This window comes from Panthera onca, chromosome E1, assembly GCF_046562875.1.
Source record: "Panthera onca isolate mPanOnc1 chromosome E1, mPanOnc1 haplotype 2, whole genome shotgun sequence".
Lineage (NCBI taxonomy): Eukaryota > Metazoa > Chordata > Mammalia > Carnivora > Felidae > Panthera > Panthera onca.
Window position 1 is genome coordinate 22,463,398 of NC_138352.1, and position 27,455 is coordinate 22,490,852.

Consider the following 27,455-nt stretch of genomic DNA (forward strand, 5'->3'; position numbering starts at 1 on the left):
TTTTTTTAAAAATACTTTGAAGCAGGATCTAAACAAGGTCCTGTACTACAATTGACTGATGTCTTTGAAACTAGAGTCCCTTCTTTTAGAGGTGATTAGTTTTGCTTTGTCTACACATTTGTGTCTGCTTTCAGACCTTCAGAAATTTGCTGGAATCTCTCAGTTTCTTCATCGTTATTTCCTTTTTTTTTAATTGTACTTTTCTTGTGCGTCCTTCGAGAGTGAGGAGAAACCTGAACAGGAAGTGTAGGTTTTTCCCCCTCTGATACCCTACGGTGTTCTTATAAATGTGGCAGTCTTGTGCTACAGTCATGTTCTGTATATAAATCGGACACGAACAACAGTAGATATTCTCCTGTGAGGTCTCTGCTTCCATCGCACTGAGTAATGTGTGAGTGCTCGTGGAGCACAGAACCACTGAGAATGCACCAAATACAATTGTTTTCCTGAAAGAACAGCCCTTTTATCCTCACAACATATCCGAATTGTACAAGAAGAAACACTAGCTCAAAAGAATACATATTAGAAATAATGCCGAGTACAGATATATTTGGGGGCTTGAGCTAAGCGGTTCGAAACCATATATTCCACGTTTAAAATAATCTCTTTGTTGAGACCAAGAAGGTCTCTGGGGTCTCATTTATTTTTATGACAGTTGAATGTTAAAAGGCTCAGTTTGTGCTACGGGACACTAGGAGTCGTTTGAAAGAAGTTTTAAATCTAGTTAATAGCTAGTGGTGTTCGTCATTTCATGGTAAGCCTACTCAGTAGAGCTTTACAGTAAAGCATAGAATAGCAATTAGAAATTACGTAGCCGTGGGGGTACTTGGGTGGCTAAGTCAGTTGAGCGTCCAGCTTCAGCTCAGGTCATGATCTTGCCGTTCATGAGTTTGAGCCCCATACTGGGCTCACTGCTGTCAGCCTGTCAGCGCAGAGCCCTCTCTGGATCCTTGGTCTCCCTCTCTCTACCCGTCCCCTGCTTACGCTCTCCGCAAAATAAATAATAAAAAATAAATCGTCTAGCCACTGTTGCTGGTTAAATTGTGGAAACTTTGTCTTTTAAACTTTATTATTTTGGATTAACCATTTTAGTTAATGTTGGAAGACCTGGTTTCTGTCCTTACATCATCATTATCCCTGTGACCTTGAATGTGTCATGTGGCACTCTGATCGCAATTCAGGTGTTGAATTCGCATAGCGACTTCCATTCTTTTACATGGTAAATTGGGGCAGGGAGGGAAAGAATTCAGCCAGGTGTGTGCTTTCTTCAAATCAGAGGTTATGGAAAAGCCCGGGGGGCTAACTGTGTGTGAGTTGGGAGAGGTCTCTGTAGTCTTGCCCGTCCTTTCTCCAAAATAGTCCCTGGGACATCTCTGCTCAGCTCCTAAGTGTGAAAACCATGGGTCTACACGAGCTGCAAAGTTTTCCCCCATCTCTGACATTTTTTGATGCAGGCCTAGTGACTTCTGTGCTGGAGTACTTTCACAAAATGGCAGTCGTGGTAGAAATATTTATAGCTACAAACTAGTACTCCAAAATTTAAAACGCCAAGTGTATTAAATAAATATGATGGGATCTTTTAATTTTTGGCTGGTTTAGATTTACTGCTGGAAACTTTTTCTTTCTGATTCCCCGTGCCAAATACACATAACATGCAATTTAGCATCGTAACCATTTTCAAATGTGCAGCTCAGGGGCATTAAGTATATTCACATTTTTGTGCAGGCATCACTGCCATCCATCTCCAGGACTCGATTTCATCTTCTCAACTGAAACTGTGTTCATTAAACGCTAACTCCACGTTTCTCCTCCTGCCCGCCTTGGTTCCACTTTGTCTCTAAATTTGGTCACTCTAGGTACCTCATATAAGTAGAGTTATGATACAATATTCATTCTTTTGTGTCTGGCTTATTTCACTCAACATAATGTCTTCACACTCTATCCATGTTATGTGTGTCAGAATCCCTCCCCCCTCCCCTGCCCCTTTTTAAAGTTTTATTTATTTTGAGAGAGAAAGAGAACATGAGGGGGAAGGAGCAGAGAGAGAGAGAGAGAGAGAGAGAGAGATAGAGAGAGAGAGAATTCCAAGCAGGCTCTGAGCCATCAGCACAGAGCCCAATGCGGGGCTCGAACTCATGAACCGTGAGTTCATGACCTGAGCCAAAACCAAGAGTCACACGCTTAACCAACTGAGCCACCCAGGCGCCCCAGAATTTCCTTTTCAAGGCTGAATAGTGTTGTATCTATATACGGCATTTTGTTTGTTCGTTCATACAGATGGACATTCAGGCATTCTACCTTTTGACTATAGTAAATAATCCTGTCGTGTGAGATTGTCTTCTAGAACTTGCATTATTGTACTTCTTAAAGTTCAGAGGCATGCAATCTATTCCTCAGTCCCACATCCTACCTTGGTGCACCTGATGGTTGTGGCACATTTCCTAAAGTTAGTGTTTCACGGGAGATGTGATTTTCAACTGAGCATAGTGGTAATAGCTGTGGTTGAACTGATTCTCTGTGTGTCGTTCCCCCCGCCCCCCTCCCCCCCCCCCCCCTGGAGATTCACTAGTATAATTTTCCTCAAGCTGGATGTGTATAGCTGAGATATTGAAGTTAGTTCTGGAATATTCATTTAAAGAAATTAATAGTAAATGTGCTGACTTGCTTGTTTACTAAAGATGAATTTAGTTTTGGCATTTTCAAGCATCTTTTTTATTGAATCAGAGACTTAGGCACACATTGAAAGGTGTCCCTGATTTTTTTTAACCTATAGAGCTGTAGAACTGTGTTCTTTAAAGAAATGCCTAGGTTTTTTGTTTTTTGTGTTTTGTGTTTTTTGTCTTGCTTTGTTTTTTGTTTTGTTTTTCCTGAGCTTTCCAACTGTTTCTGATAAGGCAGCAAGACTGGGTTCCGATTCAGTTCAGAGTGTTATAGAGGTCCTTTGCCTTCGTGTTACGGGCATGTTTCTGGAAACTTACCTATGAATAAGGAATTAAGCTGTTTAAAGGAAACATCCTATCTTTTCAGAGTGTTCTTTTTTATTATTATTTACCACTAAGTGTGATTACATTACTGATCTTGAGCAGATTTGTTTTCCTCAGAATTAATAATTGCCTCATTTAATGGCTCACCGTGAATCTCCTCTCAACGTGAAAGAGTAGATGATCACTCAGTGTTTTTCTTTTTTCTTTTTTTTTTCTTTTTAAGAGTTGTCTATCATCCCTAATCTTGCTGTAATCTGGAGTGGTTGCATGTTAGGCCTGCTTCATGGCTGTTGGCAGTGGTTTGTGAATGCCTGTATTACTCTCCTGATCAAAATCTCCTGATTTTGATTCCCTGTCTTTGGGAGTCATGTACTCCCTCCCTCCCCCCTCCCTATCTCTCTCTCTCTCTCTCTCTCTCTCTCTCTCTCTCTTTCTTTCAGAGGTGTATTTTTTTTAGTGTTTGTTTATTTATTTTGAGAGAGAGAGAGAGAGAGAGAGAGAGAGCGAGCAGGGGAGGGGCAGAGAGACAGGGAGACAGAGAGTCCCAAGTGGGCTCTGTGCTGTCAGCTCAGAGCCCGATGTAGGGCACAGTCCAACAAGCCTGGGATCATGACCTGAGCCCAAATTAAGAGTCAGATGCTCAGCCAGCTGAGCCACCCAGCTGCCCCTCTTTCCCTTCCCTTCCCTTCCCTTCCCTTCCCTCTCTTCTCTTTTTCTCTTTCCTTTTCCTTTTCATTCTCTTTCTCTTTCTTTCATTGTGATTTAGTTTCCCTCCATTTTGAGGGAGTATATCTTCCAACAGCTTCCTGAGATAAGTGTTCTTTCCTAGTAAGTAGGGTTTTGGGGTCTTTGCATGTCTGAAAATGCCTTTATCTCACCCTCTTGCTAGATTAATAGCTTTGTCGGTCTTAGGATTCTGGGGTAGAAATTGTTCTTCAGAGTTGGAAAGCGCTGCTCCAGGCTTCCGGACTTGCAGGGTTACTGTTAGGAACGTATGTGCCATGACGGTTCTGAGCTTCGGAATGTGACCTGGTTTTTCCTTTGTGGGTGACCACAGAGTGGGCTTTTTCCCCCAGTGTCTCAGATCTCACTTTTCTGCTTTGGTTTTATTTTTCTTTTTTCTTCTTCCTTCCTTCTTCCCTTCCACTGAGCTCTTGGTGTGGTCTCTCTGTTTTTTTTTTTTTTTTTTTTAAGTATTTATTTTGAGAGAGAGAGTGAGAGCCAGAGAGAGCGACAGGGGTGGAGCCTAGGTTTACCGAAAGGATACGGACGAACAGCCAGATGAAGAGATACCCAGGGAGAGGTCTGGAAGGGTCGCAGGCACCAGAGTTCCTGAGGAGCTGGTGTACCTCTCCTCTCCTTCCTGGGGTGCACGTGTTCACCGGCCCGAAAGCCCTTGGAACCCCTTCCTGTTGGGATTTTGTGGGGACTTTGTCACACAGGTGCGATGAATCAGGGACTCTGTTTCCAGCCCGTCTCTGCTCTCTGGAGGATGGGCGCTGGGCCTGAGAATTCTAAACTTCTAATCCCGGCTTGGGATTTCTGGTGACCAGTGCCTCCCAGGAGCCATGCAATGTCCTCTTTAGGACAAGAGATTGCTGCTAGTGTTCATATCATTTAGGAGATGACAAGGGTTTTAAAACTTTTTTTTTTTTTAATGTTTTCATTTTTGAGAGACAGAGACAGACAGCACGAGTGGGGGAAGGGAACAGAGAGAGAAGGAGGCATAGAATTCGAAGCAGGCTCCAGGCTCCCAGCTGTCAGCACGGAGCCTGACGTGGGGCTTGAACCCACAAACCGCGAGATCATGACCGGAGCCAAACTCAGACGCTTAAATGACTGAGCCAGCCAGGTGCCCCTGAAATTACAAGCATTTGAGAAGCTTTGTGCCAGGAGCTGGGAGTGGAGACCAAGATATATTTCTTTTGTTATCTTACGTTATTACATACCCACCAGAATGGATACAATTTGAAAGGCCACACAGTATATTAACAAGTACGTATGACCAGAATTCTCATATGTTATGGGGGAAGTAGGAAATGGCACAAGCACCTCAGAAAAATCTTGGATAGTCACTTAAGGGCACATCTACCCCGTAACTCAGCAAATTCTATTTCTTGTTATTTACTTAAGATAAGAGTGTCCCCAGAAAGACTTGCATGTGAAGGTTCATGAAAACTCAATTTATAATGGCCCTCCAACTGGAAACCACCCAGGTATCCCGTGATGGAAGAATGGATAATATGTGGCATGTTAATCAGTGAAATACTTTTCAACAACCAAAAGGAACAAAGTACTGAGGCTCGCAGCCTGCTTGATGAATCTTCAGAAATGCTGAGCAGAAGTCAGGCATAAGGGAACACTGTTTCATTTTATCTGTATCAAATTCTAGACAAAGTGATGGAAATCAGAACAGTGTCTGTGGAGGGGCCGGACAGGAATGGCGCATTCCTGGTGTGGGATCTTCTCCGTCTTCTTCAGGTGTGAGATACACGGGTGTGTGTGTTTGGTAACTCGGCCAACTGTATCCTTACGATTTCTGCATTTCATTTGGAAACCACACTTCAATTAAAAAAAAAAAAAGATGGCAGAAGACTAACAGTAAAAATGCTAAGTCTATTATTTAATCTCATTGAATGGTACCTGTGTTTTTCTGTCTTTGTTTTCAAAGCCCGTATGTGTTTCAACAATCACTTGGTAAGTGTACGAACACTGTTTTTATTGAATTCAACTCTTAGGCCCGTGGAACGGTATGGTGACGGATTTTATTCCTGCCCACGTGGTTTCCCGTGTCATGATGTTTGAGACAAACCTAGATGGAAATTTTTAATGTAATTTGAAGATTAATCTATAGCATCTGTGGAGTCACAGCGGGTGTAGCGTACCCCTGAATAGCGGGAGTCCCCTAGAAAAAAGTGTGGGGACAGGTTGTCTATATTGGGCTCTAGAGCGGTGCCTGGCTGGTGCAGTCTGTAGAGTGTGCAACTCTTGATCCTGGGGTTGTCAGTATGAGTTCCACGTTGGGTGTAGAGATTACTTAAAAAAAGTAAATCTCGGGGCACCCGGATGGCTCAGTCGGTTGAGCATCCGCCTCTTGATTTCAGCTCAGATCATTATCCCAGGGTCGTGGGATCGAGCCCCTTTCAGGCTCTGAGCTGAGTGTGGAGCCTGCTTAGAATTCTCTCCCTTTCCCTCTCTGTCCCTCCCCTGCTCATGCTCTCTTTCTCTCAAAATAAATAAATTAAAAAAAAGACCATTTACTAGTCTGTCTCCTTCCTTTCTTCCATCCTTCCTTTCAGAAAAGTTTAAAGAAGAAAATCAAAATGGCTCATAATGTTACCATCCAGAAAGTTCATGTTACCATTTAAAAAATGAGTGGTATATGCTTCTGGTGAAAGAATTCATTTCGTACATAGTTTTCTCTAAAGATAAAACCCTTTTAAGTGTAGTATGTCCTTATAGAAAAACTTGTTCAAATACCAAAATATATAATAATTTATGTAATTCTTGAAAATATTTATTCAAAAAGCCATTTAGTACCCTACTTTGTGGCTTGATTTTTCACTTAGTACATCTTGAAAATGTATTTCTAAATTAGCACATTCATTTTCAGAAATCAATTTTATCTTTCATTACATTTGAATTGATGTATTATGTAATTATATACCAATTATGTAATTATGTAATTAGTTCCTTACTGATAACCATTTAGATTATTTTCATTTTTTTAAGTTTATTTATTTTTGACAGAGAGAGAGAGAGAGAGAGAGAGAGAGTGTGTGTGAGCATGAGCGGGAGAGGGGCAGAGAGAGGAGACACAGAATCTGAAGCAGGTTCCAGGCTCCGAGCCGTCAGCACAGTGCCCCATGTGGGGCTCGAACTCACAAACCGTGAGATCATGACCTGGGCTGAAGTAGGATGCTTAACCAACTGAGCCACCCAGGTGCCCCTTCATTTTTTAATTAAAAATAATGCTTTAAAAAACAACTTTGTGGTGGTAAAATGTTATATATAGAAATATTTTTTAAAGATTTTATTTGTTTAAAATTTTTAAAAATTGTTTTAGGGGCGCCTGGGTGGCTCAGTCGGTTAAGCGTCCGACTTCAGCTCAGGTCACGATCTCGCGGTCCGTGAGTTCGAGCCCCGTGTCGGGCTCTGGGCTGATGGCCCAGAGCCTGGAGCCTGCTTCCGGTTCTGTGTCTCCCTCTCTCTCTGCCCCTCCCCCGTTCATGCTCTGTCTCTCTCTGTCTCAAAAATAAATAAACGTTAAAAAAAATTAAAAAAAAAATTGTTTTAATGTTTTGTTTTTGAGAGAGAGAGAGAGAGAGTGGGGGAGGAGCAGAGAGAGAGGAGGACACAGAATCTGAAGCAGGCTCCAGGCTCTGTCAGCACAGAGCCTGATACAGGACTTGAACCTAGGAACTGTGAGATCATGACCTGAGCCAAAGTCAGATGCTTAACTCACTGAGCCACCCAGGCACCCCTAAATTTTTTTTTTAATGTTTCTTTTGAGAGAGAGAAAGTAGGGGAGGGGCAGAAAGAGAGAATCCCAAGCAGGCTCCACACTGTCGGCACAGAGCCTGATGTGGGGCTTGAACCATGAGATCATGACCAGAGCCAAAGTCGAGAGTCAGACACTTAACTGACTGAGCCACCCCGGTGCCCCTCCTAAGCTTTTAAGTAATCTCTACACTCAACATGTGGCTCAAACTCACAACCCTGAGATCAAGAGTCACACACTCCACCGACTGAGCCAGACAGGTGCCCAGATTGACAGTTTTGGGCCCTACTCCTATCTTCCAAGACTGTGGGAGTAGCTGTATCTTCTCCACCTTGGTGCTATTGACGTTTTAGACGGGATAGTTCTTGGTCTAGGAGGCAGGAGGCTGGGCTGCGCACTGTAGGATGCTTCCCAGTAACTCTGGCTTCCCCCCACCAGATGCCAGCAGCACTCCCCTCCCCCCCAGTAGGAACAACCACCTAGTTGTTTCAAGTGCAGGGAATTCCAAGTGCAGGGAATCTCCAGATGTGGCCATGTGACCCTTGAGGTACAAGTGCAACATTGCCTGTGGTTGGGGACCATCGACCAGAGAAGCATTGTAGGTTCACCCGGACGGTTACCGTCGCCTCTGTCCTGACCTAGGAGCTGCCGAAGTCAGATGTCAGTGGTGTGTTCCTCCATATCTTGGGGTTTGAGTGGGTGTAAAATGAGGGGGAGCGTAGGTTACAGAGTCCAGGGAGTGCCTCGGAGCTTTATGAGCAGCTGACTTGGTAGCTGTCAGAGACCAACCCCACGCACGTTCTATTAGACTTTCATCAGCTGTTTGTTGAATGCCACCATCTGCCAGACACTACGGTGGACACTGGGTATTTCATGTTGAAAAAAAGGAGATTCTGCTGCTACTTAATGAAGCTTAAGGTGTTGGGATGACACATTCAACGTGTGTGTGTGTGTGTGTGTGTGTGTAATTATAGGTAGTATTCATGCTGTTCCAGGAAAAGGGCCAGCTGAGAGCATATGAGGGGCTTGATTCCGCATGGAGATGAACAAGTTGTCACTGAAGGCTTCTGAGCCCGGGCAGGTTCTTACTAGATTTGGGGAAGGGGGCTGCTGAGGGCATTCTAAGTGCAGGGAATTGCAAGTATTTGAAGAGGCAACGTATCAAGGTGGAAAAGATTCAGCTTTTCAGGGAAACAAAGAGATGCCAATTTGATCAGAAAACGAGAAGGAAAAGTGCATTTAAGGGTGGAGAGAGAGTCACGGGCCTGATCACATGTGGCCTTGTAGGTAACCACTTGGGATGGCATTCGCGAGTTGGTGCGGGCGCCTGGGTGATGCAGTCATTCAAGTGACAGACTCTTGATTTCGGCTCAGGTCATGATCTTGTGGCTCGTGAGATCGAGCCCCACCATGGGCTCCACACTGATAGTGTAAGGAGCCTGCTTCTGGTTCTCTCGCTTCCTCTCTCTCTGCTCCTCCCCTTCGCGTACTAGCTCTCTCTCTCAAAATAAATAAACTTAAAAATAAAAGAAAAACCCAGAGGGAGTGGGAAGCTAACAAAGGGTTATGAGCAGGCGAGTGGCACCATCTGATTTACACCCCAGTGCGATCACCCTGGCTGCTGCGTGCAGTATGTATTGTGGAGAGGCAAGAAAGGAATTCAGGAGTCCTCATGAGGCGGTGGTAGTGTGGCTGTGGCATGATGGGTGATGATATTAGTTGATGACAGGGACATAGAGGGAAATGGAGCTTGCAAAGGAATTTTAAAGGAAGCATTAACAAAAACGAGTAAGAATTTGACTGTGGGTGGCAAAAATGGGAAAGTGTCCCTGGTCACTTCCAGAATTGTGGGTTGAATGATGGGTTCAGCTGCCATTGCTGAAATGGGCCCACCGGCCGTGGAGTGTCTGTGGGGGAGGGCACAAAAGAACAGGAGTTCAGCTTGAGGTATGTCAGATTTGAGATGCCCCTGAAATATCCTGCGAGATCAAGGGGTAAATACAGAACCCACTGTGGTGTTGAAAATGGAAGTCTGGTACCTAGAGAAGACGGGGTAGCTTGGAAATTAAAGGTTGCGAGCTGTCAGCATGTAGATGCTGATGTTGTCCGGGGAGAGAGTGTATCTCGATGAGAGAATCGGATCCAGGGCTGAGCCCCGAGGAAATCTAACATGTCGAGGTTGGATAGCAGAGAAGCGACAGGCAGAGAAAACAAAGACGCTTGAGAGGTAGGCAGCAGATCATTACATGTGATGTCACAGAAAAATGACATGCATTTTTTCCAGGGGCAGGTGGGAGCGATTGTGGTCAGCTGTGCCTAATATTCTGAGCGTCCTGGTAAGGTGGCTGTCTCGATGCCTGCTCCTGACATCTGCATGTAAGGACCCTGATTTCTTCCATACTAGTGGGGAAAAGGTGTTAGGTAGCCGCCCGTAGAGATGGGGTTCCAGACAGGGAGAGGATCTTAGGAAAACTTGTAACCTGTTGGTTTAGCTAAGTCAGCTTTCTTAACTTTTGTCTGTAAGAAACACAGCCCAGAGAAACTGTGCTAATGGTAAACGCTGAGTACAGCTGACATACCATCAGCTCGTAGGGAATATGCTGCCTGTAGCCACAGGATGCAACCGTGGATGCTTGTCTTATACTCTAATCTTACTCTTTTCCTTAGTGGTGGGAAATTGCTTTCTCCTCCCTAAGTCAGTGCTGCTCAAGGCACTGCAGATCTGTGTCATTAGTATCTTCTCCTCACTGCATATGGATATCAGAATTTGAAAATTTATATTTGGAGTGTTTGAGCAATTCTTTTGGACATCTTTCCTTCCTTCCTTCCTTCCTTCCTTCCTTCCTTCCTTCCTTTCTTCCTTCCTTTCCAATTCTTCCCTTTGCCTCATCTTAGGTCTTAGCAAACATACTCATTTTGTTAGTAGTGGCAGGAAGCAGACAGTTTCCATGGCAACTGACAGACCGGGTTTACTGTGGAAATTTCCGGAATTAACAGAGCTGCATTGCAGAAGGATGCATAAAGCAGTACTCATCTAGAGTACGGACACAGAACGGTTGCAGTGGTGTGCAGGGTATGTGTTCTATTTATTTTCCTGTCTTAGGAGGAATGCTAATTATATATATGTATATGTGCCAAGGAGAGCAATAAAGCAGCTTGAGGCATTTTAGAGTATGTCGGCTTGATAAAATCAAGGCTGCTTACAGGGCAAAAGGAGGAATAAGTAATTTGGAGAGAAAGACATGTTTGATAACGTTGGGAGGAAATCAAGAGTAAGATAAATGAAGGGGAAGGATGTGATCATGAAAGAAGAGGAGAAAACATGCTTCAAGCCTTCAGACATGCCTAATTAGATAATAGAAGGTTCTGGGCACCAGGAGATGTTTATTTATCAAAGGAAAATCTGTAGGCACTGGCAGGGTTGGGGGATCAAGTTCTTATGCCCAGGAGGAAGAGATGTGTTCAGGTAATTAGCTGTCATTTTCTGAAGGATACGTAGATAGGAAGGATACGTAGATAGGAAGGATGCCCAAGGCATGGAGGTCTGCTGCCTCTTTAGTGTACTTATTTACGTGTGTGGCAAGAGAATCAGGGATGGGTTACAGACCCCTAATTCCACTGCCTGTTGATTTGCGTGTGTGTGTGTGTGTGTGTGTGTGTGTGTGTTTGTGTGTTTGTGTGTGTGTTTGTGTGTGTGTGTGTGTGTGTGTTTGTGTGTGTGTGTGTGTGTGTGTGTGTGTAGGGGGGAGGAGGGGCCGTGAGGGTTAAGAAAGAGCCTGAAATGTATCTTGAGCTTAAATTTTGAAAATAAAACTATAAGATTTGGGTGCGTTACTGGAGTTTCTTCTCTTCCAGAGAATAATTATAAAGTTGAAAGAGGAAGGATATGAAAAATGAATAGATGTGATAGAGATCGTCTGAACGATAGGTCTCATTTAGACCCCGTAGTACTCAAACTACAGCTCAGGAGCCAAATGCGGCCCTGCTGCTAGTTTTTATAAATAAAGTTTTATTGGAACATAGCCACACCCATTTGGTCGCATAGTTGCTACAGAGAGGGGCTGGCAATGCCTAAAATGTTCATCTGTTTCTTTACAGAAGAAGTTTGTTGACTCGTGGTTTAGATGGTGTATTGGATTCCTACAGCTGCTGTAACAAATTACCACAGTCTTGGTAGACTAAAACGACAGAAATTTATTCTCTCGCAGTTTCGGAGGCCAGAAATCCGAAATCAGGGTGTTGGCAAGGTGATGCTTCTTCTACAGGCTTTGGAGGGGATCCTTCCTTCCCTCTTCCAGCCCTGGTACCTCCTGGCATTCCTGGGGTGGAGGTGGCAGGACCCCAGTCGCCTCTGTCCTTGCTTGGATTTCCTCCCTGTGTCTCCCTGCGTCTCTGTCTTCCTGTCTGTCTCTTATAAGGACACTTGCCATTATATTTAGGGCCCACCCAAGTCCAGGATGACCTTTCCTCAAGATCTTTATCTTAATTGTATCTGTAAAGATAAGGCCACCTTCTGAGGTGGATAAATCTGTTGTTGGGGGACCCCAGTTGAGCCCAGTGCATGTGGTATTGGAGAAATGGGTTTTGGCTTCTCAGACCACGTTTTGTGATAAGAGTAGCTAGCTCCTTAGGGCGCCTGGCTGGCTCATTCGGAAGAACACGCGACTCGTAGTAATCTTGGGGTCGTGAGTTCGAGCCCCACATTGGGTGTAGAGATTACCTAAGTAAAAAAATGACTAACTAGCTCCTGGCAAGTGTCCTCTGGAAACCCGTGGAGCATATGCTCTGTGATAGACGTGACCTGCTGGAGAGGACGTTACGTTCACTTTTCAAGAACGGAGTGGTGGAGACGTAGTTGAAATCGGAGCAGACAGCCTCTGTGATGCAAATGGAAGTTGCCGGGCGGAGATAGTCCTAGAATATCTGGGAGAAAAAGTACCCACACATTTGCGGGAAGCTGACGAAGGGCAGGGCCTAGTGCCTCCTATCAGTCTCTCCTTGGCTCCCGCCCCCGAGAAACAACACAGTGGATTTGGCATTTTGGTCCCAAAAGAATCAGAGCTTTGGGGAATTAGAGTCCTGTCCAGATCACGGCAGTGGGGAGTACGTGTGTGTGCTTGAAGATAAGTAGACTTGATTAGCGAGCGGAGGAGCCGAGGCGTGGAGTGGGTACGCCGGTGGACAGAGCTCTGAACTGGAGACCGGACTCTGGGTGGGCGGTGTGTGTCGTTGTGGGAGAACGGGAGCTGTTGGCCTGGGCAGGAGAGGTCTGCAGTGTCCCCCTCCTATCAGTAAGCCACGGTGTCCTTGCTCGGTGGGATGTTTCCTGAGGCAGATTGGGGAGTACTTGGGAACGTTTAAGAAGTGATACACGCCCATGGTGAAGAATCAGGTTGTAGACAGGAGATTCCAGCCCGGGTGCCCGAGCTGCGGACAGAAGCCTCCTTGTTCTGCGACTTGAGGGACCCTGGCCTGTTGCCTGTATCCTCCCCTGTGCCCCTTCAAAGGAGACCTCTGAGTTTGACTCGATAGAAGGAATTATCAGAAGAATTAAGCACAAACGGTTAGATGTGGACCCACAATAGGGCTCACTAAGAAGAAGTACCAAACTAGCCTAATCTACTTGAAAGAAAACGTTGCTGGGACTGCAGATCAGGAATTTGCCATGGACTGGGTATTTCTTTTTTTTTCTTTTTTCTTCTTTTAATTAAAAATTTTTTAAATGTTTGTTTATTTTTGAGAGAGACAGAGTGTGAGCAGGGGAGGCACAGAGAGAGAGGGAGATAGAATCTGAAGCAGACTCTAGGCTCTGAGCTGTCAGCACAGAGCCCGATGCGGGGCTCAAACTCACAGACTGTGAGATCATGACCTGAGCTGAAGTCGGACGCTAAACCGACTCAGCCACCCAGGCCTCCCAATTTTTTTTCTTAATGTTTAGTTTTGGGGAGGAAGGGGCAGAGAGAGGGAGACCTAGAATCCAAAGCAAGCTCCTGTCAGCACACAGCCGGATGTGGGGCTGAAACTCCTAAATCGCGAGATCATGACCTGAGCCGAGGTCAGAAGCTTAACCGACTGAGACACCCAGGGGCCCCGGACTGGGTGTTTCCTGATTTTTAGCATATGTGGGTGCTGAGGAGGAGCACTGGACCCAGTCCAGGACCTCCAGGCAGGGTTTTCTGAAGGACAAGCCTGGACGATTCTGTTAGTCTGTTAGTCTGTGACTGTGTGCATCTGAAACCCAAACGGAGATGTCCGGAAGCTGGGGGCATGAAGAATGTTTTCTTCTTTTCTCCTTTCACAGGCTATTTTGTGCATTAACTAGCACACATGTTGAGTTGTGTGCTTTGGCTTCTCTTCACAGAAAGATCCAGATTCAACTGTAATTAGATATTTACCTTTTTATTTTTCTGTAGGCACCTAGAGTATACATAGGAAGTAGAGTGAGTTAAGGTCTACAGCCTAGACTGGTATTAAATTAAGCTGGTTTGATCACAATTCACACAAGCTAAAATGTAAGCACTGTAAGAGGTTCAAAAATACCCTCTGTTTCAAGTAGGTATATTATATAAAATAGCCTGTGTTCCTAAGTGTGTCTGTTGATAAATCTTTAGATTGTGTCTGTAGATAAATCTATAAAATCTTTTTTTTTTTTCTCATTGACTAGTTTGGGTAAATGCCCGCCCTGCCCCAGAATAATAAAGGTCAGCTTGAGAATGTTCCATAGTTTACAAGACAGTTCACATAGCTAGCTACAGGTTATGAATGAAAAGGAATTAAGATTCTTGCTCCTTCGTTACTTGCTTCAGGAACTAATGTTCTGACTTTGTAAAAACAATTTCAGATTTGTAGGGCAAAATGATATAGGAGAAGCAGAATCCTGCTAAACTATTTATTAAGAAACAAGGATGGATATATGAAACACAGAAAATTAAGACAATCCCATGTGGAGTCCCTATAGGAATCAAGAAGAGATTTACCGAGGATTTCTCTTAGGGCATTCCTGCAGACCGCAGGAGAAAATGTGGCCTCTTCTGAACCATTAGTTTAAGAGACAGAGTGCCTCCCCCACCCCAAGGCCTCCCCCCTGACTAGCAAGTACCAGAAAATAACTGGGGAGGGAGACCAGATGGATGTAGGTACATTTCATCCGGGCAGCGTGGACGCAGAGAAGGGTCGTGGTAGCAAAATAGACTGAGGATTATATTCTTAGATTTGCTGCTGTCCGTTGAAGAGTATGGAATTCGAGGACAAGGGCATCAAGAGAGAATTTTCCTCTGGAGCAGTGTGTGCTCTGATTGGGAACACCCTGAGCCCTGGGGCCTTGAACTACAGACAGGGTTTGAACGTATGGACACGGGATGGACAAATCCCTTTCCCACAAGGAGAGTGAGGCTCAAAGACAGTCTCTTTCTCTCTTTCCCATCAATCTTACTTAGGTATAGTTGACATATAATGAACTGTACGTAGTGAAAGCATACAGTTTGGGAAGTTTTGACGTGTGTATACCCTGTGAAAGCACCACTCCAGGCAGGTCAGTGAACATATCTACCACCCCCAAAGTTTCCTCCTGACCTGTTCTAGCTTTTCTGTCTAGACGTTTGGTTTCGTTGCTTTTTGTATATCCCACATCTGTCCAATGTATTCGTCTCCCCTTCAGTTTCTCAAATACACACCATAGAGTCGTAAACACGGTTTCATTGTCTTTGCTAATTCTGGCATCTTCGCCATTTCTGACTCAGAATTGGTTGATCTTTCTCTTCATTTTGGGCCATCTTATTTTGCTTCTCTGCATCCTTGCTGAGTTTTAGATTGCAGGCCGGACTTTGGGTGCCAGGTGTTTTTGCGTTCCTACGAATCTTTGGTTAAGTTACTTGGAAACAGCTGGATCCTGTTGACTCTTGCTTTTCAGCTTTGGTGGGTGTTCCGAGTACCGCTCCAGCCTGGGCATTGTTCCCTCTAATCCTTTTGGGGGGTTCTTTCCCCAGGCGAGTGTAGGGTCTTTGTAAGAGCATGCTGACCAAGGAGGGCTCCGTGCCTATCTGTGGGGTTCTCTTTCTGTGCAGCGCTCTCTTATCCCGGAACTCTGCTTCTTAGACTCTGGCTACCTTGGTCTCCTCAGACACCCAGATCTGTCTGCTCAACACCAGGATACTGCCAGGAGGTGCCTCGATCCCCCTGGTCCCCCATCCCCTCGCAGTCTGTGGACCCCTCCAGACCGGAAGCTGGGGACAGCCGTAGGCTCACCGTGTGTATTTCTTGCCTCTCGGTGTTCGCTGCCCTTTGATGCCTGACGTCCAGTGTCTTCAAGACCATCTCAGATTTTGTCTGTTTTTTTACTTGTTTCAAGTGTGAGAGTAAGTCTGTGTCCCTGATGCTCCACAGTGGCCCAAGCGTGAGTGCCACACGTATCCTCCCTGTGAGATGGGAGCAGGCATTCTGGAACTAGGAAGCAATATCTTCTTGACTTTGAGAAAGCATCTCTGAACGCGGCACTTTACGGCATTCTTAATACAGTAGAAGACATCATGATGTTTATAAAAAAGGATCAGCAAATTTTTTTTTTTTTAACATTTTATTTATTTTTGAGACAGGGAGAGACAGAGCATGAACGGGGGAGGGTCAGAGAGAGAGGGAGACACAGAATCTGAAACAGGCTCCAGTCTCTGAGCTGTCAGCACAGAGCCCGATGCGGGGCTCAAACTCACGGACCGTGAGATCATGACCTGAGCTGAAGTCGGCTGCTTAACCGACTGAGCCACCCAGGCGCCCCAGCAAATTTTTTTTTTTTAAGTTTATTTTTGAGAGAGAGAAAAAGTGAGAGTGGGGAGAGACAGAAAACAAGAGAATCCCAAGCAGGCGCCGCACTGTCAGCACAGAGCCCGACGCGGGGCTCAAACCCACGAACTGTGAGATCATGACCTGAGCCGAGGTTGGACGCTTAACCATCTGAGCCACCCCGGCGCCCCCAGCAAATCTCGAGGGGAGAGCAAATTTGGATAAATAGGGAACAGGATTATTGATTAGGTGATAGGTGAGAAAATAAGGCATTGGCAGGAAGCTGGAAAGGCAATGGTGGAAGGAAGTCCATTTCTCACGCGGAGGTGAACTTGAATGATACTGCGTGGCAGAGTGAAATGGCACGATCGACTTGAGAGCATGCACATTTCCGAATGTTTTACAGGTATAAATTCATAAATAGAATGGGAAGGTAAACACGCTCTGGAGAAAGATTTACAGCACAGGACCAAGAGTCAGTCGATAAGTTAATAACATATACTAATAACTCTTAGCAGAAGCAGCAGCAGGAAAACAAAGCCTTGGCAGGAGGGCTCAGGGGTGTTCTCCCAGGGACTTAACCAAGGAAGAGACACTTGCTCGCCAAGTGGCAAAAAAAAAAGTCCAACTCTAAGAGTAAGAAACCAAACTGCAGCTTAAAAGAGTGATCTCACCCCTGATCACCTTTTAGGTGGGTGTGAGGGAAAAGGGCGCTGTGGACGGGGCTCTGTGGGCACTCGCTTAACAGTTTAGCCTATACCCTTTATATCTGTCCGAGTACTTATCCTGCTGCTGAATTAGCACAGAAGGGTGCCCTCTGGATTTAGCAGAGGGTAGGGGTGGAAGATGAGCTAGAGACATCCCAGGTAGCCGTGGCCGTGCTGGCTATATTTCTCCAAAGAACAAGTCCGCCCACCTATGTGCAAAGCCGGGCAGCTTTATTGGACACTTTAGATAGAAATAAAGCTTTTCCCAGGGTCTAGTCTCAGGAATGCTCTGGAACATCATGTCACAGGTTTTTATTTTTTTGGGGGGGGAGGGGAATCTGTAGGATTTTAGAAACTTGTACACATCAGTCCAAATCAGTGAAAGGACGGCAGTGAAAACGCAGTAGTGATGATTCAGTGTTCAGTAAGTAGTGAAAAGACAAAGTAGTCATTTCTGTCCAGAGGGTCGGTGATCAAAGAGGGCACACTAAAGGACTTCATTGCAAACATGTGGGCTCAGAAATGACAGCTTTCAGATTTTCATGTAACAAGATGTCCCCTTATTTCAAAAAATAATTTTCTTATATCGCATTTGTGTCTTAATAAGGTCTGTATTGCGTGGATTCATTCTACCCATCATTTTGGATGTTTTGTAAAAGAAAACACACATATTCTACTTATTTGTGATGCCCACAGTATCTGTGTCGGTTTCTCTCTCTCTCTCTCTCTCTCTCTCTCTGTGTGTGTGTGTGTGTGTGTGTGTGTGTGTATGTGTATGTATATGTCTGTCTGTCTGTGCATGTTTGCCCTAGAGGTTGGAACGGCTAGTCGCTGGGAACAGGGATGATTAGGGCTGGCTGTAAGAAATGAGGGATGCCAGAGTTAAGGACTTTATTCAGGGAAGTGTTCTTGGCCTGTTTGTAACTGGTCTGTGGATTTGAAACCATTTTAGCATCATTGACCCTCAGCCACTAAGTGCTCATAGCACTTCCCAGTCATTGTCATGACCAGACTTCCACCTGTTCCCTCCCTCTTCACCACTGCCAGATGCTAGGGACCTCCTCCCGTGACAATCACTGGGAAATAAGATATCCTTGGGGGCTGCATTAACCGGAAATGAGTTTGCATATCAACAGCATCAGCGGTGAGGACAGATAGCGGCTTCAGTAAGACAGTTTATTTCTCTTTCTGGAGATGTTGTCTGGAGATAGGTAGGCGTAGGGTTGGTGAAATGGCTTCATGGTCATCAGAGTCTAGAGAGCCGTAATTTTCTTCTCCCTCATTCTCAGTACATGGTTTCCATTCTCAAGGGCCTTGAGGGTGATTGGAACTCCAGTCCTCACCAGTATTCCAGGCAACAAGAACCAGAAGGGGGAGAAAGAGAAGAAAAAACCCATGACCTTCCTTCTGGCTGAGTCACCTCCTTTTATCTATTTATTTTTGGGACACAGAGAGAGAGAGAGAGAGAGAGCACAGCAGGGGAGGGGCAGAGAGAGAGAGAGAGAGAGAGAGAGACAGAATCTGAAACATGCTCCAGGCTCTGAGCTGTCAGCACGGAGCCTGACGCGGGGCTCGAACTCATGAACCGCGAGATCATGACCTGAGGCGACTGAGCCCCCAGGCGCCCGAGCTCAGCTCCTTTTAAATACTGCATTCATACTACTGCCTCTAACCACAAGGAAGTTTGCCTTCTCCATCTGCTCGGGCCATCATAACAAAATACTACAGCTTGGGTGGCTCCAACAACAGAAGTCTATTGCTGGCAGTTCTGGAGGCCGGGAAGATCAAGGTGCCGACCAGGTAGGTTTCGTCCTGAGGATTCTTCCCTTGGCTCGTTGGTGGCCGCCGTCTTGCTCTGTGATCTCTGCTTTGTGCAAGCGTGAGGGTGGGGGAGAGCCTGTCTCCGCCGGGGGTCCTTCTAAGAAGGACACTGGTCCTATCCGATCAGGGCTCCACCCTTATGACCTCGTTTAAACATAATTATCTCCTTGTAGGCCCTGTCTCCAATACGGTCACGCTGGGGGTTAGGGCTTTGACATGAATTTTGGCGGGAAAGGGGGGAGGGGGGTGCAGGTGATTCCATAGCAGTTGGGAAGTGTAGCGTTTTAGCTGCGTGTAGTGTTTCCCCGAATAAAGACGACCTTATCGAGAAGAGGAGGACAGGTGTTGGCTGGCAGCTGGCGGTAATTGCCACAGCGGGGGCTGTGGCTCAGTTCCCCGGATGGATCATCAGGTGCTTGAAGGCGGAATCCTATGGAGGATTCACTGAAAGCAGCTAAGGATACTCTGTGTAAAATCATCCACAGAGAAGTGGGAGAATGAGAGAGATTTGGAAGTCATTGCTGATAAAACACAGTCCCTTAGTCTCAAGAAAGTGGTATCCCAGGAAAAGTCAGGAAACCTTTCTTCCCCTTAGGAGTGTAGCTTAGGAGTCAGGAAACCTTTTCTCGCCATGAGTGTGTTTTCTGCTATTCATATATATATATATATATACATATATATATATGTATATATATATATATTTATTATTATTTTCTTCTCTAGGCCTGCTATTTAGTTAGGACAGAAATTATATCTTTAAAGAAATTTTTTTAAAACGTTTAAAATTTTAAAAGTTTTATTTTTTATTTTTTTTTTAAGAAAAATTTTTTTTAAACATTTATTTATTTTTGAGGCAGAGAGAGAGACAGAGCATGAACAGGGGAGGGGCAGAGAGAGAGGGAGACACAGAATCTGAAACAGGCTCCAGGCTCTGAGCTGTCAGCACAGAGCCTGACGCGGGGCTCAAACTCACGGACCGTGAGATCATGACCTGAGTCGAAGTCAGACACTTGACCGACCGAGCCACCCAGGCGCCCCTAAAATTTTTATTTTTTAGAGAGAGAGTGAGCGCAAGCTGGGGAGGAGGGCAGAGGGAGAGAGAGAGAGGGAGAGAGAGAGAGAGACTCTCCAGCAGGCTCCATGTTCACTGTGGAGCCTGGTGCGGGGTTTGTTGCCTCGACCCTGGGATCCTGACCTGAGCTGAAATCGAGAGTCAGATGCTCAACCAACTGAGCCACCCCGGTGTCCCCAGAAATTGTATCTTAGGACGGAAGTTGCGTTCGACAGACTGCACGTGATCTCCTTGTTGCCCTTGAGACTCTGGGTAAGCTTTTTCTAGAAGTGGAATAAACTGGGACTTTGAAGCTACAGCTATGACTCAGGTCACCAAAAGTATTTGTCCTTTGTCTTTCTGAGCACTTGTACAAGGGGGCCAAAGGGAATTGACTTTAGTTTATAGGGTTAGCTGCAAAGCGGTGAAATTCTTGGCGTCTGGAGGCTCTGAGGTCACATTGAAATTGTTATATTTTCTTTGAACCCTAGCAATTGCACGATCGCATTTCGCTTTATTACTAATACTTTGTGAAAATGTTTGAAAATCTTGGTTTTTGGTTCTCTAGAAGTCTAGTTAAAAAATGGAAAAGGCTTCATTCCCTTTGTATTGGGCACCAATTGAGAGAGATGGTAAGATTTGTCTTATCCTTGATAAATGCTTGTTTCTTTATTTTGAGAGAGAGAGGGAGAGAGACACTCTCCAGCAGGCCCCGTACTGTCAGCACGGAGCCCGGCATGGGGCTTGATCTCACGAACTGTGAGATCATGACCTGAGCAGAAATCAAGAGCCAGGCGCTAAACTGACTGAGCCACCCAGGAGCCCCTACCCCTGTCTTATTCTTGACAAAATGGGAAATGTAGCTCTGCATTTGAGACCTGAATAGTTTGCTAACTCCTCCTTGTGGCCTCATGTAATTAGACTTCCCCATCCTGTGAGTGGCAGCCTCTCGTAATGCATGACAGAGGGACACCCAGAGCATCCGTACCCTCCGCGTAGGAAGGCTTGTTTCAAAAGAGAGGACTTGACCTGAGTGTGTTCAGTTTCTTTGTTCGTGTTCTCTGGTCAGCCCGTAAGGGCTCATGTGAGACACCAGATCCCTCTCCGTGGAAAGATGAAGCCTGGGGGGCAGGGGAATGAGGGTTCCCTGAAAGAGTAGAAGAGGGAAGGCCTAGAACCTCTGATTTTTTTCAGTCATTCATACGGCATCCCTTTACAAGGCCAAGGAGCATAGTCTTTGGAACATGACGATATAACCACAGGGGACACGGACCCAGTCCATTCACGTTAATTAGCGAATCTGGTGGTAAGATGCACTGTGTCCACGAACCGATTTTTTTCAAGTTTGATTCAAGTTGGTTAATAAAATGGATCCATTTTTTTTTCTTTTTAGGTTTTAATCCTTCGTGTTGGTGTCTGTAGATATCACCAAGGTTTATTATTGCCACTCAACTCCTACTTCCCTTTATATAAGAGAAAATATTTTATGGTGACATCAGTCTGTATCTAAACAGCTTCCCTGGTGTTGAGATCTATCCCCAAGTACATCCTGTTGGAAATACTGTATTCAAGAGGGGTACTCTTTAAATCTGATTTGTGATCTGTAGGCCTTAAATATGTAAGTGTATAGCTCACTTTTTAACTGGAGTGTGTATCACTTGATTGTCTAATTACAGGTCTTCTTACAACAAAAACTATTAAAATTTGTTTCCATGTTGAAGACCTCTAGATCCAGAGGAGAACGTTACCAATTTTCTTAGGGACTTTTCTGCGTAGGTGGTTAGATATGGGGCTGGGGTTGTGTTTCTGTATGAGATTTGGGTTAATTTGAGACTTGGAACCTCCATCGCTTGCTTGTTTCTTGAATACAGCCCAACAGAGGGAATGGGTAAGATGTCTGGGTTAAGAATTGCTCATGTGGACCACAGTTACCATGCATTTTAGAAGGCTGAATATAAGAGTAAAGAAAAGGTCATAGGCTGAACTTAGTTACTGATGAGGCAGAGAAAGGCATTGGGGATCGCTTACGGATTTGTGGAGTTGAGCTGAACTAATTTTCAGGTAAGAAATTAATAATGAAATGACTGGGAATTTCTGATATGCCTAATAGAAGTAACACTTAAATCTTGATTGACACATTTGCCTCCATAGAAAACCACAACTAAGGTTTCGGGCACTCGGTACAGTTGCTTCACTGGTTGACTGCTATAGTGTGAGGGTAAAGGGTCAGGTCAGGCTTCCAGGTGTGGTCACTACAGCGCTGTATCTCTATCCAGTCCTTCTTTGGAAGCCACTAACTCTTAAAACAATAGCTGTGAAATTGATTCAGTTTCGCTGGAAAGGTTGCCAGCCTGGTAGAGCAAAGACTCCATGAACACACCTTCATGATGGCATAACCGTAGCATGTTTTTTTTGTGGTTTCCACAACTTTTTTCCAGTCTAAATGAGAAAATGGACTGTGGGTGGTGACCACATTCTGCCCTCCATCTTCTGTCTTCGCAGCTTTATTGAGATATAATTCACATCCCATAGAATTCACCCCTTATACTGTACAATTCAGTTGCCTTTCCTGTATTCAGAGTTGTGTACTCAGTTTTTGAACATTTACATTAGTCCAAGAAGATAACCTGTACCCTGTAGGTGTCAATCTGTTCCCTTTAAAAAAAAAAAAGAGACCTTCTCCAGAAACTACACAGCAGGCTACAGTAAGCGAAATTATTAGAAGAGCTACTCCATAATTCTGAAATTTGATCTTTAAATAGGTAATATTATAACTTGCTATTCTGTGATTTAGGTAGTAATGAAACACTCCTTTCATTTCTCAGGAATGCTGTATGACACAATGTATTCATGGGAATGATGTCTTTTGCCCCATTCTCTTGGTTAGAAGCAGGTCATAGGTCCCGTCCACACTCAGAGAGAGGAGCCCACACAACGATGTGAACCCCAGGGATGTACAGATCGCGGAGATCACCTTTGAACCTGTCTACCATGTCCCATAAATTAGCGAATAATTTAAAACACATTGCTTCCAATTTACATGTAATTTTAACTATTTTTCAGCTACTCTCAGCGGTTGCCCACTGCTGGACATTTCACCAGTGATTACACTGAGCCATAGAGGTGGTGTTTACTTGCCAGTGATCGGAGAACAATGATCTTTACAAATGAACCTTCTTTTTCTTTCTTTGTTTCTTTCTTTCTTTCCTTGTTTCTTTCTTCCTTCTTCTTTCTGTTTTAGTGCTTATTGCTTTATTTTGAGAGAGAGGAGAGTGTGTGCACGCAGGGAAGGGTCAGAGAGAGAGGGAGAAAGAGAATCCCAAGCAGGCTCTGTACCATCAGCACAGAGCCCGATGTGGGGCTCAGTCTCGCGGACTGTGAGATCATGACCTGAGCCGAAATCAAGAGTTGGACGCTTCACTGACTGAGCCACCCAGGCGCCCCAAAAACGAATCTTCTTTACGTTAGGATACTTCTGCATCATGAAAAAGATTACTAAGACAGTTCGTCACTAGGTTTGGTTGGTGAAAATATGTCCTAAACAAGACAAGAATTTGCGTGAATAAAAGCTGGTAGTATGACTTATTATGATCCTGGAATCTGGCATTGGGAATGTGGGTTCCCTAAGTGGTTACTTAGACAAAGTGTATTAGTCTTTAAACTACAGTCTTGAAACATGGTAATTATGAATATTAGTATATGTGGTAATTCTGGGGAAGTGATTTTAAAATTCTGAATATTTTGAGAACCTTAAAAGTAGCTACAAAAATCAGTTCTAGTAACCTGAGAAAACATTTCTGTATTTTGGAAGAAGTAAAAGAAATAAGCATGTCAACTTTTCTTGCTTGTATTACCTGATCAGATTTTAAAGAGATTCTGACCATTTCATATGAAATTGAAGAAAAATATCAATGATATTCAAGAATCTTTTTCTGGCATGTTGCCCTCCCTGGCTTGATAGAGTTCATTACTGTATTGATCTGTGGGGGCAGGGGAGAAAGAGACACAAATGAGGTGGTTTTCCCATTTTTCATTTTGGATTTGCTTTTTTTGTTGTTGTTAATTTTTTTAATCTTTATTTTTGAGAGAGTGAGAGAGAGAGACAGAGTGAGAGCAGGGGAGGAACAGAGAGGGAGGGAGACACAGAATCCAAAGCAGGCTCCAGGTTCCAAGCTGTCAGCACAGAGCCCAACGTGGGGCTCGAACCCATGAACCATGAGATCATGACCTGAGCCGAAGTCGGACGCTTAACCGACTGAGCCACCCAGGCGCCCCGGATTTGCTTTTTTACAAAGCATGGTTACAAGTTCATCCTTTGATCTCCAGGTTGGAATTTTGGAGATGGTTTTAGAATGTAATGAAAATCTGTAAGGAGTGGGTCCTTTTGTCCATGAATCATTTGTTTTCACCTCGTTGCTATATCTGTGAACAAAGACTGAGAGGTTCAAGTTTGAATAATACATGACAGTTTTTCTGTTAGTGCCTGCTGGCTATCTATGTAACTGATCCCCTACCCCAGCATGGCATAAACAGGGACAGGGCAGTATGGTAAGGTGTTAGTTCCCAAACTCTGCTGGAGTCACCTGGGATCTTTAAAAATACTGGATCTTTTGGACTCCTGCCCCCAGATACTCTGATTTAATTGCTATGAGATGGTAACCTGGGCATCCAGATTTTAAGAATCTCGCCAGGAAATTCTAATGTGCACCAAAGTTTGGGAGTGCCTGTGCCACAGGTTGAGGGCCTGGAGTATTAATGTTGGGTAAGGTTGGATAAGAACTTTCTGGAAATGAGGTCTGTCACTCCTGGGCGTCTGCATTTAACAATGCAGTTTTGCAAAGGTTTGAGAAAGCTCTCGTATTTGGAAATGAAAACGAGTCTATAGAATTACTTTCTTCAGTCAATGGAACCTTGGTTTTCTGAATCCTCTTAAAGCTATGATCATTGACTCCCTAAATTTAGGCCTTCCTTAAGTCAGTGTGTCAAAAAAAGAAGACGATGCAAAAAAAAAAAACAAAAAAAACCAAAAACAACCCACTAAAAACAACAACAAAAACAAAACAAACAAAACAAAGCCAAAAAAAAAAAAACCCTCCAAAACCCTGGAGGTCAGACCGTGTTTTTTTCCCACGCGTTCATCGGTGCTAGCTATCAGAAAAAAAGTCCAAACCTGTTTAAAATGTGGCACAATTGCTTCCCGGTATTTTAACAGAGAGAGGCTGAGAACACACAGCATCGAATCGTCGGGAAAACTGAAGATCTCTCCTGAGCAGCACTGGGATTTCACCGCGGAGGACTTGAAGGACCTTGGAGAAATCGGACGAGGAGCTTACGGTTCCGTCAACAAAATGGTCCACAAACCAAGTGGGCAGATAATGGCAGTTAAAGTAGGTGACGCCCGTCCTTCTTTTTCCGGTGCTTTCAGCCATTAGGTGCAACTTCCTGGTGCAGTCACTCCACTGTTGTTCTGTCCTCTCCCGGCTTGTGTGGCGAACGTGGGTGTTTGTAAAACCGTTTCTCCAAATCCTTCGAGGGTGTGAATCGTCCCGAGGCTGTCTGGCCGGTGGCATGTGTTTCCCTCCCCTCCGGAAGCGCCGAGGGTGTGAAGTGCGCATGTTCGCTGCGCTCTTGGCATGACGCGCTAACGTGTTTTCAACTCCAGGCCCTTCCGCTGCCAAGGTGAGTTCAGGCTGGGCGGCCGCACCCCTGGGAGCAGGGCAGTGCTGCACCGAGCCAGGCGGGGAGCTGGACGAAGAGGCAGCACACTGGGTTGGGCAAGGTGCGGGGCTAGGGCTAACAGCAGTCTCACTGAAGGTTTCCCGGAAACCACGCACATGCTGTTGCCACTAACCTCAACCTTACTCGGCCCTGACCGGCTCGGCTTCTGTTTGTTTTCTCATCTCCACCCAGTACTGCCCTGTTCCCCGGTTCGAAAGCTGGACTTGAAATGCGTACCTCGTGATAATGCCGTCACATTCCGTCCTTGCTGTGAGTGTCTGCCACCTGATACGTTCATGTGAAGAAGACGGCAGAGTGGCCCGGAGTGGAGATCGGCCCCACAGGCTGTCCTTGGCGGGCTGACGTCGGTGCCTGTTACGCATCGCTGCCGTCCATCCGACTCCTGTGGGGCCCGCGTAGTTGTAACGTGGCCGTTTGTTTGTTTAGATGTCGAGCAGATGTTCGCTGTGTCTCAGATGTTACTGGAAAATGGACAGTGTTGGGGGTGGCGGTTTAAAAAGAAAAAGGCAAAAGGGGATCCGAGTTACAATTCTTACGGAAGCAGTCAATGCCTCAGTTTACACAATGGAGAATGGGTTTGCAGACAGTGTCGGCTAATCATCTTCCTGTTGAAACGCCTGTTTGGAGACTTTTTCAACGTGGCTTGATTGACTAGGCGCCTCAGTGTCGTAATTGACTTTTGGGAGGGGATTTGCATCACACTGATAGAAGATGCTCTCTGTGTTAAAGTTTACTGTGAGCAAAATGTTACTCTAACTGTTTTTGCCTCCTTCACTGTTGAGCATTTCTCTTTGTGGGGTCATACAAACCGATGAGAAATTCATGATGGGGAAAACTTGTATGGTTCTTCACCTCGTTTTTGGTCATTGTTCTTTTGCATTGTGATGACGACTGTGGGCCTTTTTCTTAGGATGCTGCATACGTCTGCAAAATCTTGCACGTGAACTGTAGACCTCTAAAGACGCATAGGCTACGCCCTCTGCTTTGGATTATCTCTGGAAATAAACTGGTAGTCTTCTTGGAACGTGAAATGATTCCTCTATGTTTATTTTGTGCCACTGCAATGGAAGTGGGAAGTCATTTTATTGAGATTTTTCTGGATGAGTGTTGCACTGCTCTTCTGTATGCTGTCCGTGCATGACACTTGCTTTTACTTGGCTGGGTCTTAAGGGAGAGCTATCCTATGTAACTAAAGCTTCTAAACTTTCTTCCAGGTACTAGGGAAAGACCTTTTAAATAATTATGTCCTGCGATTTTCAGCCTGCACTCCATGCGTTTTACTATGTCGACCGTTATCATAATCTGTTTTAGTAATCTGTGTTGACTTCGGCCACAGTCAGTAGGTTTTCAAGGGAAATAAAGAAGGTACTTGCTTCATTGTGACTTGAAGGAAGCTTTTTTTAATTTGAGAACTTTTGAAACTGTGTAGTGCTCACTCAAGTTTTGAAGGCATTTAAAGAGTGAAAATAGGAAGTTGTTGTCCGCTGTTTGTAATTTGACCTTATTTTGAGAGCCCCTGTTGGAGTGGCTTTGAAAATCCCAGCTCTTAAGAAATACTTGGAGGGGGTCATGGGACCTCCAGATGGGTAACTCTCACATCAATACCTATCAGTTGGTACTGTCTCTGTTTGTTTATCACCTTGAGTTCTTTTTAATTTTTTAATGTTTCTTTATTTTTGAGAGAGAGACAGACAGACAGAATGTGAGTGGGGGAGAGGCAGAGAGAGAGGGAGACACGGACCGCGACATCATGACCTGAGCCGAAGTGGACGCCCAACCGACTGAGCCACTCAGGTGCCCCGTGTTTATCAACTTGAATTCTTTTTTTTTTTTTTTTTCAATTTTTTAAATGTTTTTATTATTTTTGAGAGAGAGAG

The 27,455-nt window shown here is 44.9% G+C and overlaps 1 protein-coding gene across 3 annotated transcripts in view; it reads left to right on the forward strand.

The window, feature by feature from the left end:
- MAP2K4 (mitogen-activated protein kinase kinase 4) overlaps positions 1 to 27,455 on the forward strand; it is a 130,292-nt gene that overhangs the window by 43,488 nt on the left and 59,349 nt on the right. For 2 of the 3 annotated variants that reach the window (XM_060647248.3, XM_060647249.3), the window contains one exon: positions 25,052 to 25,226. In XM_060647248.3, coding sequence (XP_060503231.1) covers positions 25,052 to 25,226 — 175 coding nt within the window. Of the gene's footprint in view, positions 1 to 9,769; positions 9,862 to 25,051; positions 25,227 to 27,455 lie in introns of all 3 variants that reach the window. The other variant, XM_060647250.2, reaches the window with a different exon arrangement.